This window comes from Pseudopodoces humilis, chromosome 3 (assembly GCF_049639895.1).
Source record: "Pseudopodoces humilis isolate 2021_Gansu_Grassland_sample_001 chromosome 3, ASM4963989v1, whole genome shotgun sequence".
Taxonomy (NCBI): Eukaryota; Metazoa; Chordata; class Aves; order Passeriformes; family Paridae; genus Pseudopodoces; species Pseudopodoces humilis.
The window spans coordinates 3,051,387-3,062,500 of NC_142202.1; the positions used below are offsets into that span (position 1 = coordinate 3,051,387).

The window sequence follows — 11,114 nt, forward strand, 5'->3', positions numbered from 1 at the left end:
CAGTTTCACACCCAGAATTGGAGAGATGCTCTACAGTGCCACAAAATAAATAAAATCCCCGGCTCTCAAATGAATGTATTTACCTGGCCTCACTATTTTGCTCAGCCTGTGACCTCTGCACATTATATAGGAGAGCAGTATAATGCCCCTCTGAAAAGCAATCTTCCAGGGTAGGGCTTTTTGTTTTATTTTCTACACTTGAAAAGACAATTCGGGGCTCCGGATGGCTCCGGTTTGCAGGCGGCCGAACCAGCCCTTTTGTCTTTAAGGATGTGAAGTGAGGGTACCACATCTTCTGCGCTTTTTTAAACAAGTCCTGACCTTTCAACTCTAAAGCTGGATGGAGAGTAGGCCTGATATTTGGAGGGTCTCTTTTTCATTTGTCCCAGCTGTCCCCACCTTGCGTGTCAAGTCCTTCTCCTGGCTCGGGAGTTTAACCTCCAGCATGTGACAAACAGTAAGGACAAAGCCAAGGGCGGCAATTACACCATCTTCCAACTTCAGAGCGGAGGAAAAAAATAAAATAACTTTAAAAAGCTCCAGGAAGCGAGAAATGGCCAGGAAAACCAAACTCAGCAGATACAGTTAAGCCTCAGATCACTCCCATTGTGAAGAAGGGCCACAAGCAAAGCACCCAAAAGTCTCGTGGTCCCTTTGCCACTGAATGTTTTCTACAACCAGCAACGCTGGTGGCAACACCATGGCAGCACAGGAGATGCAACACCGAGGGCAGGGAGAAGGTTATCCAGAAAATCTGAAATACAGCACAGATGGGAGCACCAACCCAGTGCTTGCCCTCGACCCACAGGGCACCCGTGTCAGAGTGGAGATGCACAGGGACCCAACCAGCTGCTCTGGAGATGGAACACTTACAACATCCCCAGGGCAGGTTCTGACTCTGTTTCACACCACTGAAACCCCACTGCAATGCTGCTGGCTTTAACCATAGGCTCCCCATCCAGATCCAGGGTGAGCACATCTTCTCCTGCCCCCCTGTCAGCACCAGCTCCTTCCTCCGCACCCAAACCACCGCTCAGCACCCTCAACTCTGCCTTCAGCAGCTCCTTCATGGCCTGACTTACTTTCTTCTTTTTTATTTTAAGTACACAGCACAAAAAACCACACACAGGCCAACTTCAGAGATTCCCACTAGAAAAATTAAATACTCATAATGCTTTTTTAAAGTGAATTGGGCCCCTTAATTTGCATCTTATAATAAGGATGTTATCGTACTGGTTTATGGCTCAGCTCTTTAGTTTCTATCTCTCAGGGGCTAGATTTCCCCTCATGAGTTCAATAGATGTCTGTGAACTAATGTAATTTTTTAAAAGGCTTTTCTTCTGTATTAACATTACAACCTTTATGAGTTAAAGGTTTTCCTTGCCCGAGCGCAGCGTGTGTTGGAATTCCAGAGCCAGGCTCTGTCCTTTCCAGAGAGGATGCTGCAGCCTGGGGTTAATCCTGGGCAGAGGGTGGGAACCTTCCTCACCTCCCCACACCGAGCCAAGCTCTCCAGTGTGCTCCAGCTCTTACATTTGGCTTAATTATAAAACATTGTCACTCGAATATTAAAATAATGTTTAATACACAGAAGGGAATAAGCCAGTCTGGAAAAATGCATAATTTCCCTGCACCTGCCCTGCTCCTCGCATGCAATGAGCTCTATTCTTTTCCTCCCTCTCTCCCGACTGCTTCCCACAGCAGTGCTGGGAATACACTTCCAAGAGCTTCTAAAAAGCATTTAAAAGGCAGGGAGGCTTCCCCGATCTCTGCACCTGCCAGGAGCGCCCATCCTCTGCTCCCCTCGCCCTCGGGAGGCGCAGCACGGCCAGGCTGGGACCCGTCCTCCTGTGGCCTTCCTGAACGGCAGCACCCGGGTCTTCAGGAGAGGAGAAACAGCAACAACTTGTCTAAATCCCAGAGGACGTTTTTAAACTTGCCCGAATTAGGGCCCAGGGGCGGATGCTCGGCGTTTCCAAACAGCCGGGCTCCGAAAGTGCTCAAACACGCCGCGAGTAGGAGCGATGTCGAAAATGCCAGCCCCTGCTTTAATGTACCCCGGGATCATTCATCACCTCCACACCTTATTTTATATTGCCAGGCTCTGCTTTAAATAAGCTTTTTTTTTTTTCTTTTTCCCCTCCCATTTAATCACTACAGCTGCAGAAGGTGATGTCTCTTCAGCAGGGGAGAGAGGGAAGAGGAAAAAAAAGTAAGAAAAAGCAGCTAAAGGGGGATTTTAGGCAACAAAAAAATAAAAAAGCCAACTGGAGCAGCCAGGTGCAGAGCAGCTCCCAAAGGGATGTTCCTCCCCAAAGCCTCCAAACGGAAAAGCCAAAGCCCAGGAGAGCATGCCAGGCAGGGAGCAGGGAAAAGGTCTTTTGGAAGGAGAACATAAAAAATAAGTTTTATCCGTAGTGGAATTAGGGGTGCAGGGGGGGTTTGGGGGATGGCAGCACAGGGGCAGCAATGGGGGAATTCATGGGCACAAGCCATGGAGCAAGGGCTGCCAGAGGCCACCCTCTGCCTGCAGGGAAGGGGGACGGAAGTGTCACCAGGCTCTGCTCACCGATGTGGAGCTGCAGGAGGAGGTCAGGGAAAGGACAGACACTCAAAGAGAGAAAAGGTTTATTTAAGGCTCCATCCCTGTGCAGAGTGCCCCGGGTTTCCAAGGGCAGGGCTATCTAAAGAGTGACCTGGCACCCCTCTGGGCACTACGAGCACTGATACAGATGCTCAGGAAGCAAATTCAAAGCCCCATTTTCTGCTGCCTGCTGGTTGGTGCCTGTCACAGGAGGCTCCTGGCCGCCACCACCTTCACCCAACCTCCGGTGCACAGAGAAACCTGAGGGAAAGGGTTAAGCAGCCTGTGGATGCTGTGCCTGTCCACGCAGCACCTGGAGCGGCCGTGCTCACAACTGGGAACCATTAAAGGTTTAGCATGAGCTGGTGCAGGTGCTGGAGCTTTTGGCTGCAGGCTCTTTGATGCACTGGGCTTGGCAAGCTCTGGGGATCCTCTGCCAGAGCCCAGAGACGCCTCAGCCAGAGGCCACCCTCTGCCAAGGGGACCCTGCCACTGGGGTCAACCCCCCTGTGGGGTTGGGCTGCTCCATCTAAACCTCTTCATTGAGGAAAAACTCCTGCCCAAGCCTTTGCGGGGGTTAAGCTGAGCCACACCGTGCTGGGGGAGGAGGAGAGGCCCAAAGGCACCTCCTTCTTCATGCCATTTAAATTAGGATGTTGTAAAAGGTGAAAATAACTTGAAAGGCAGTAGCCCCGTTTTATTAATAGCAAGTATTTATTAGCCTCCTTGATTTACAGTACGTTTCTGAAAGTCATCAGTCCATCACATTCTTCAGCACAGGGGCTGAGGTGTTTTTCTTGGTCAACACAATATGGAATATAGATCCGAATATGAGAAGCCAAATACAACCTTCATTTTGCATGCACATATCCCACCGACGGGAGGCCCGTAAATGAGTCCTGTATAGCCCTTAGACACATGCAGACATTGGGAGGGAGGTGGGAGCTTCTGTACATCGCCACTGGAAACCCGGAGGGTCGTGGAAATCGCCAGGGAAGAGCCATCAGGGCTGGACCAACCTCGGAAAGCGTCGCGGCGCACACACCCCGGCCACCACAAAAAGGTGGGAGCCCACCTCATCTGGGTTTTGACAGGAGAAACCACCTGCCCATCCACCCCCCTGACTGCAGGATGTGCTGCTCACACAGCACAGCCACCTCCACCCACCTGTTATCGTCCCCAATGCCAGATTTTCCCCCTCCTCCCGCCCTCACCGTGGGGTTCTGCCTGCCCGTGGCCGCAGAACCGCGGCCGAGCCGGCATTCCCAGGGATCACATCGTGCTCATTACGGGAGGCCAGGCAAAATTAAATTGGGGCCCACTGGTTCTGCCATCTGAACTTCATCACTGCTAAAGATGCAATAAAAGTAATGGCAACAGCGAACAAGCCTCTACCAGATGTGTAACTCTATCCAGTGAGATTAAGGAGTAAGGGCCGTATCTGGGCTTTGGGGGTTTTATTTTGTTGTTGTTCTGCCCCCTGCAACTCCATCTTGCCTTGGGAATAATTGATTATTTGGACCCCTGCAGAAGATGAATGCTAAGAGGATGATTTTTGGGGGGGAGAGAATTGGGATGGAGGGGCAACAATATTTGCCTTGTAGCAGATACAACACACAATTGAATGATTTCCTGAAATGGGAAAACTGGGTGGGAGGAGAAGCAGAGAGTAAGAAAAGAAGGAATGAGGCACCACTCTCATTTTTGAGGGCTGGGGGCTGGTTCAGCTCACTCCCCAGTAAGACTTTTCAGTGAGGTCAGGTAGAACACCACAGTAGAGCAGGGAGCCCTGGAACAGCAGTGATGCTTAGCAGGTCCTCCCTTCCTCCCTGCCAAAAATCCACAGGTAAAGGCTCACCCCAGGCCTCACCAGCACCCAGACAGCTCAAACACACACAAGAAAGGAGATGCAAACCCAAAGTAAAGGCTGAAGATGGTAAAATAACCCCCAGCAGCCCAAGGAGGATGGAGTTTCCCTCCACCTTCCCCCAGAGCCCACAGCTGTGTTGTCACCCAGCAACACCGCGATGCTGCTTGTCCCAGAGCCACTTAGTGGGACCCAGCAGAAAGCTGAGGTCGGAAAAAACCACCAGGAGTTTGGCAGTTTTGTTTGGAAACTCACTCACAGAATCTGTTTTCAGATCCCTTCTGGGGAGAGGTGTTACATCTCCTAAAAGTCCACAGCCCAAATGCATCACGAATCCAAAAGATACATTATTTTGAAAGCAAAACTTAAGCTAGACTTCACAAAAGACTTGATCTTTGCTGCATTTTAGTGTCAGGAAAAGTGTGCTTAGAAATCAAACACAGCATAGTCAGATCATCTCCAAGTCTGAAAGCAGATTTTTCAACCCAAAACCTCAAAGTTAAGCCAGGTGATTCCCAGGAATCTTGTTCATCTCAACCCCTGGGACTGGAAGAACATTTATCTTTTCTTCATTAAGAACCCCAAAACTTTAGGAGTTTTGGTTTTTTGCTTTTTTTTTTAATAAAGACCAACCATACCTTATTTCCAATTTGGATGTGCAGACCAACACCTGGAGAATATGCTAAAATACAAAACCCCTGGGAATATTGCCCCTCTTGCACCGGCAACCTCCAGCTTTGAGGCTAACAGGTTCCCAGCCCTCCCCTCACAGGAAACCTTCAACTCCTGTTAATTGGCAGAAACTCATTAAGCTGCTGGTGATCCCAAGCACAGACACAGCAAGGGGACTCAGCCAAGTCCTGGTCAGACAAGAAGAGGACCCTAATGACACCTTTAATTAAAGCACACAGCCCCTTCAGGTCACCCAGGGCAGTGGAAACCCTGCAAGAGCCCCAGCAGAGTCTGGAGCAGGGCTGGCTGCCAGGGAGAGGAGCCCTGTGGCTTTCAAGGGGCTCTCAGCACAGACATTGCACCTGTTTGCAACTTTAAGACAACACGAATTCTGAAGATGTTTCAAAGTCCTAAGAGTTGGGGAGAAGTTTAACAACTGTATTAAAAAAATAGAGATTTTAAAGACAATTTGACTACACCTTCAGCATTTCAGGTATCGCTTCTGTGCTTGGCAGAACACATTCAGCCATCCCCACATGGTTATTTCTTGCTTTTCCTGGGAGAAACCCTTGCCATCACGCTGCCTGCTGAAGGAGAGACAAGCCACAGCCAGAGAAAGCAGATCTCATCACACTTGTTCCACCAGGCAGAGCAGCAAAAGCATAACCAGCTACCCCAGAAGACATCCGTGAATGGAGTTTGGCCCGTGCTCACACAAAGCAAGGCTCAGACACCCCAGAAGGAGCCAGCACACTGGAACCCCTGATAAAGCAGCTTCCCAGCTGTCCTGGGCTGCAGTAGAGATGGAGCAGGTGAGTCCTGACTTGCAGTCTAGAGAAATGAGCAGAGCAACCCTCTTTGCAGTAAATAACTGCATTAGCCCTGATCTGACACAGTTGCCTGGAGCAGAGATCCCCAGGGCAGGGGCAGGTCTAACTCTCCACCACTGGTGCACTCACAATCAATCAGGTGCTTAATCCAAGAGGATTCACCCTTCCAAGGCTCAAAAACCCCTTAGGAGCAGACAGAGGTGGCAGCACAGGCTGAGTCAGGAAGAACCTTTAGAAACATCCCCTAATGATAAAAGAAGCTGAGGCTGTGCATAGACTTTTGGGTGGTTTGCCCTCAAAGACCAAGTCACCTCAGAAGAAGCAGCAAAAGCTCCCTTTGTGTTCCCAGTGCACCAAGTCCTCCAGGCTCCCAGTGTGGCACCCCTGGGAGCTGTTCCTGCTGCCCACCCCAGCCAAATTTTAAAGTACCAAAGTGTCTGTGCTTGTGCTGTGCCCAGGCCACCACGAGAAAACCACAGCCCGGGGTTTTAAACAACAAAAGAGCAACCACAGCCCATGGAAAAGGCAACACCGTTCTCCCCACGGCCATTTCACCAGGAGAGAGTCACCCCAAGTGAGGGTCTCGCTCAGATTGTAAGCAAGGAGGTGAATAAAACAGAAGTGAGATTGAATTCAATACACAAAGCCAATAAATCCACTGTCCCTTTCCCCATGACTTGGCTCCATCCCGCTGATCCCAGCAGCCCGACACGGCCAGCCCGCCGCTCCACTCGCTACCCAGCTGGCTTCTTTCACCAAATAAGGTCCATTCCCACTCGTCAGCACAGGCACGAGCAGCTACAGCCTATAAATCCCATCAGAGACGGCACAAAGCTCACACATCACCCATCTTCTGTTCGGTGAAGCGCCTGGGCCCCGAACCAGGAGACTCCTTGGGTGGGTGCTCCCAAGCAAGGGACGGGCGTCACTGGCAAGTCCCTGGTGCAAAGTCTGGGGAAACACCGGGACAACAACCTGGCAGCATCTCCTCCTGCTCAGGGCAGAGCTCTGCATCCCCTGGACTGACAGCATCTCCACAGCACGACCATCACCCCTCCCAAAACCTGCACTGGCCTCCCTTCTCCTCACACGGACACGAGCGGACGTCACGGATCCCAACAGCCCCAAAAGTACACAGCTGAACAGCAGAAATGCAACACGACAGCTGGCATTCATCAAGGATGATGCAGGAGAGCTGGGAGACCCCCTCCCTTTCAGCATCACCAAAGGCCAGAGGGGGCACAGCACTGCTCGGGGTGCCTGGCCCTAAGCCCAACTCCTGGCCTAGCTCTGCGGGAAAGGTCTGTGTGCCGGGGCCAGGCAGCCCCTCGTTCCAACACCATCCCCGGTGAACACTCAGCACTTGCTTTTCTGCAGCCGGCACGGGAACACAAAGTCACACCAGCCGTCTGGCCCTTGTTAGCATTAAAAATTAAAGACAGAGCAAACAAAACCTAAAGCTCCAACATTTATTATGGCAATTTCCCACCCACCCACAGACCTACACTGTGTTTTGCTTTATTTTTAATTCATCACATCAGATGTGCCTCCCGAGGAATGGCACGTTGCGGGGATAACCAACAGGCCGGGTTGTCCACGACAGCAAGACAGTCTTTTCCGTGGGGAAAGGAGCCAGTCGAAGCCATCATTAAGCCCTTGACCTTGGTGGGTGGGTTTTTTTTCATTTGTTTGTTTTTAGAAAATGAAAAAAGAAACCAGTGAACAAAAAAAAAAAAAAAAAGCCCCAAAAAACCCAAAAAACCAACCCCAAAGAAGTGTTGTACTCTATTACAAAATATAAATACGATAGTCTTGCAGGCAGGAGGAGCCCGGGGAGCGCTGCCGTCGGCGGGTGACTCCTCAGGCTCTCCCGGGGATGCGGCGAGCCAGCAGGACAGAGGCCACCTCCGGACGCCGAGACGCCGCCGGCCGCTCGCCCCAGCTTCACCTCCTCTCAGAATTTAAGTGCTCTTGAACTTCCATCCGAAAACTGCCAGACATCCGGGGCTCCCTGGGCGCTGCGCCAGCTGGGGGGGTACGCCGAACCTAAAGAGAGCATGGGGACAGAGGAGAAAACAGGTGTGACATGGCCCACGGTGTGAGTCATTCCCTTATCCTACTTCTTGTCTCTTTTTCGTCTCTAACAACTAGGACACCCCACTGCCACAAAGGGACACGGCAGGACGGAGCCCTTCCTCTCTCAGGCCACACTTCCACATCTGGCATCCTCGGCAGGATGCAGGCAACCTCCAGGCAACCACGCAGGAGCCACTGGGATCATTTAGGAAGAAAAACCTCTGGATTTACTGGGCAAGGACCGAGCCAGCCTGTCTTGCAAACCTCCTCCTACTCCTTCCCAAGCCCTCATGGGCTTCCCCCAGGTGCTGAAGGCCCTCCTAAAGCCATCGGAACTGTTAACACGGCACAGGGCGGGTGGTTCCCGGAGGGCTTTTCCCAACTCCCGGCACGGTGGAAGCGCTGGTGCGGCAGCAAAGCTCAGGCTCACAGCCCCAGCCCACGCCCAGCAAAGCCATCGACCGCAGCAGCGTGGGATGGGGCACTGGAAAGCAACAATTCCCGGCTCCCAGCACCTGCTCCAGGCCAATCACCCGGCACCACGCTACCCACACCACAGGCCAGGGGCTACACTGGTGGCAAGGCTGGCACATCATCAACACGCTCCTCAAAATCCACCCTGGCAGCCCAATGGAGAGCTGGTTGCTATGGAATTGGCTTCATTAATACTTAAAAGAGTGGTTAAAGGGCTACTACATGTGAGCTGCCATCAGGACTTAGTAACCAGCTCCTTCCTAGGCCAGATCTTTAGTGGGTGTTAACTGGAGTGTCTCCTCTGAAGTCAAGAGCACCGTGCCCGATTTCCCTCCAGGGAGGGCTTGTTGCTGCTGCTGTCTGAGCCCAACAGTTCCCAGGCTAATGTTAAACCTGGCTGAGACTTCCAAGGCAGCCAAGAGCAGCACAGCCATCCCAGCCACTAGCACACCACCACTGCAAAGCTTAAGTCCTGTTGAGGGGCACAAAACCTTGGGGTTCCCCCACGCCTCCTGTCCCTCCTGCATGCCTATGGCTCGTTGGAAAGCAGCAGCCGAGCACGTGAGCTCGAGGAGCAGCATCTATTCAGCAGCTCTGGCAAAGAGCCCTCTGGGCAGTATCACTCCCTCCTAGTCAATACTACAATTTGTCCATGCATCCGCCAAAAGTGGGTTTCAACCTTTATTGGAGGAAAAAAGAGAAGGAGGGATCTAAAAGAGCAGCTGGTACCTCTTTTCTGTTGGGTACAAACTCTGCACTTAGATAAACCCCAAAAACTGTATCTCATCAGATACGCCACAGTCTCCTGAACATCAAGCAAAGACATGGTATCGCTTATTCCTGTATTATCTCAGCCCTTGGAAACATAATAAATATGAAACATCTGTAGTCTGAATTCTGGATACTGTTTCAGCACCTTCATTACATTAATCATTCAATTTGGAGATTAGACACTAAAGGGTCTATGCCATAAACACGTGTTCCTCCTCAAAAGTTGACAAGGCTTGAGATTTTAACGGTAGAGATGCTGTTACCCCAGTATCACTTATTCCTAGAGAGATCCTTTTGCACAGAAACAGGGAAGTTTCTGGGGAGTGTAAGTCCAAGTGTGCATGGGATGCCAAAGCAGCTCGAGAGCACCTGCTGGGGCCTGGGACATCCACGCCCCAACCCAACAAACTTCAGCGGGATCATCACACCATTAACTTATTGCCCCTGGCAGAAAACCACCACATTCATGAGCATCTGCTTTGGTGTCGGGGTGACAGCGGGTTGCCACTCGCGAGCTACGCCCTCACCAGCCGGTGTTCAGACAACTCCTCCTACAGCAGGAGCTGCTTCTCCCACAGCTCCTTCCTCCAAACCACCGCCCCTGCCCCGTGTGCCACGCAGCGCCCGCTGGGCTCGTTCAGCTCTGGGAAACCTGGAAAATTTAGCTCTGGGAAACCTGTGAATCACACGCATCGCTGTGCCACTTAATAAAGAAGTCAATAGTTTGCTTTCCACTGGTTAATCTTGCAGCAGCACAGATCTACCTAGTGATGCCTGTACACGGATATATGCAGATGCCTGCCTAGATGCTCTTATGTATGATTATTTCAGAAGTAAAACACCGTATAGGGAAAGGCAGCGGGATGACAGCCACCCTAGGATGGACTCAGGGTACAGAGCCCGCTCTGAAATCAGCCAGGCTACGCTCGAGCCCGGGCACAGCTAACCCCAGTCCTCTAGAAAACATCTCCGCCGTGGCCTCACCAACCAGCAATAAAAACAAGGACAGGGAGGGAGAAACCGGACTCTGTACAGGTATTTCACGGCACGGGATCGAAAGATGTGTCATCAAGGCAGCCTGCAAAGCCCATCCCTGCGGACATTGGCCCTCCAGGGAGCAGCCAGTGTCCGTGCCCCTGCCACATGAGCTCCCCATGCAGGGCGGGGCTCTGCCTCCCCATGGCGGTGCTAGGGATCCCTCTGGCACGACTCCAGCTCCAGCGGGTGGGTACCAGCCTGCTGAAGGGGAGCGCAGCTCGCGGGGAACTGCCGGCACCTTTCCAGCCCTCCCGCACTCTCCCCACTATCCCAGACAACAAAATCTTCATCCCTCCTCTTCCAGGATTAAAATGGAGCTTTACTACATTCTTTTCAAATCTCTCTTAGAAAAAGAGTAATTTTTTTTTTTTCTTTAGATAGGTATTTCTGTCTTTTTTTTTAAAATTCCAAACCTCCCCTTCAGAAGGCGCCGGGCAAAATACAGGCAACAAACGATGCCATCACAAGAAGACGACAGAACAACTGGAAGGTTTTACAGAAATCAAAAAAAAGGAAAAGAAAAAAAAAGTATTAAATCCATTACACTAGGAACAGCAAGAGACAATATCACAGCGGTATGTGCTTTAATAAAGTAAAGAGATGCTGCAACATGCAGTATTTGTCAAACTGACAACATATACAGACCCCTAAGGGGGGGGACAGGGGGGACCTGAACTCCGGACTTTAGAGACAACGCACAGAAACCTGCAATTCCCACCAAAAAAATAAAAATCAAAGCCTGGGGAGAAAAGAAGGGCTGGCAGCTTTGGGCTGGGGTCGGTGCGATCCCAGAGCCGCGGCG

General features: G+C 51.4%; 1 protein-coding gene across 1 annotated transcript in view; it reads right to left on the reverse strand.

Annotated features, from left to right (window-relative positions):
• Positions 1-5,937: 5,937 nt before the first annotated feature.
• The window catches only part of BCL11A (BCL11 transcription factor A), a 72,760-nt gene continuing 67,583 nt past the window's right edge, over positions 5,938-11,114 (reverse strand). The window contains exon 4 of the mRNA XM_088052990.1: positions 5,938-7,999. Coding sequence (XP_087909116.1) covers positions 7,908-7,999 — 92 coding nt within the window. The 3' untranslated portion in view covers positions 5,938-7,907. The remainder of the gene's footprint in view (positions 8,000-11,114) is intronic.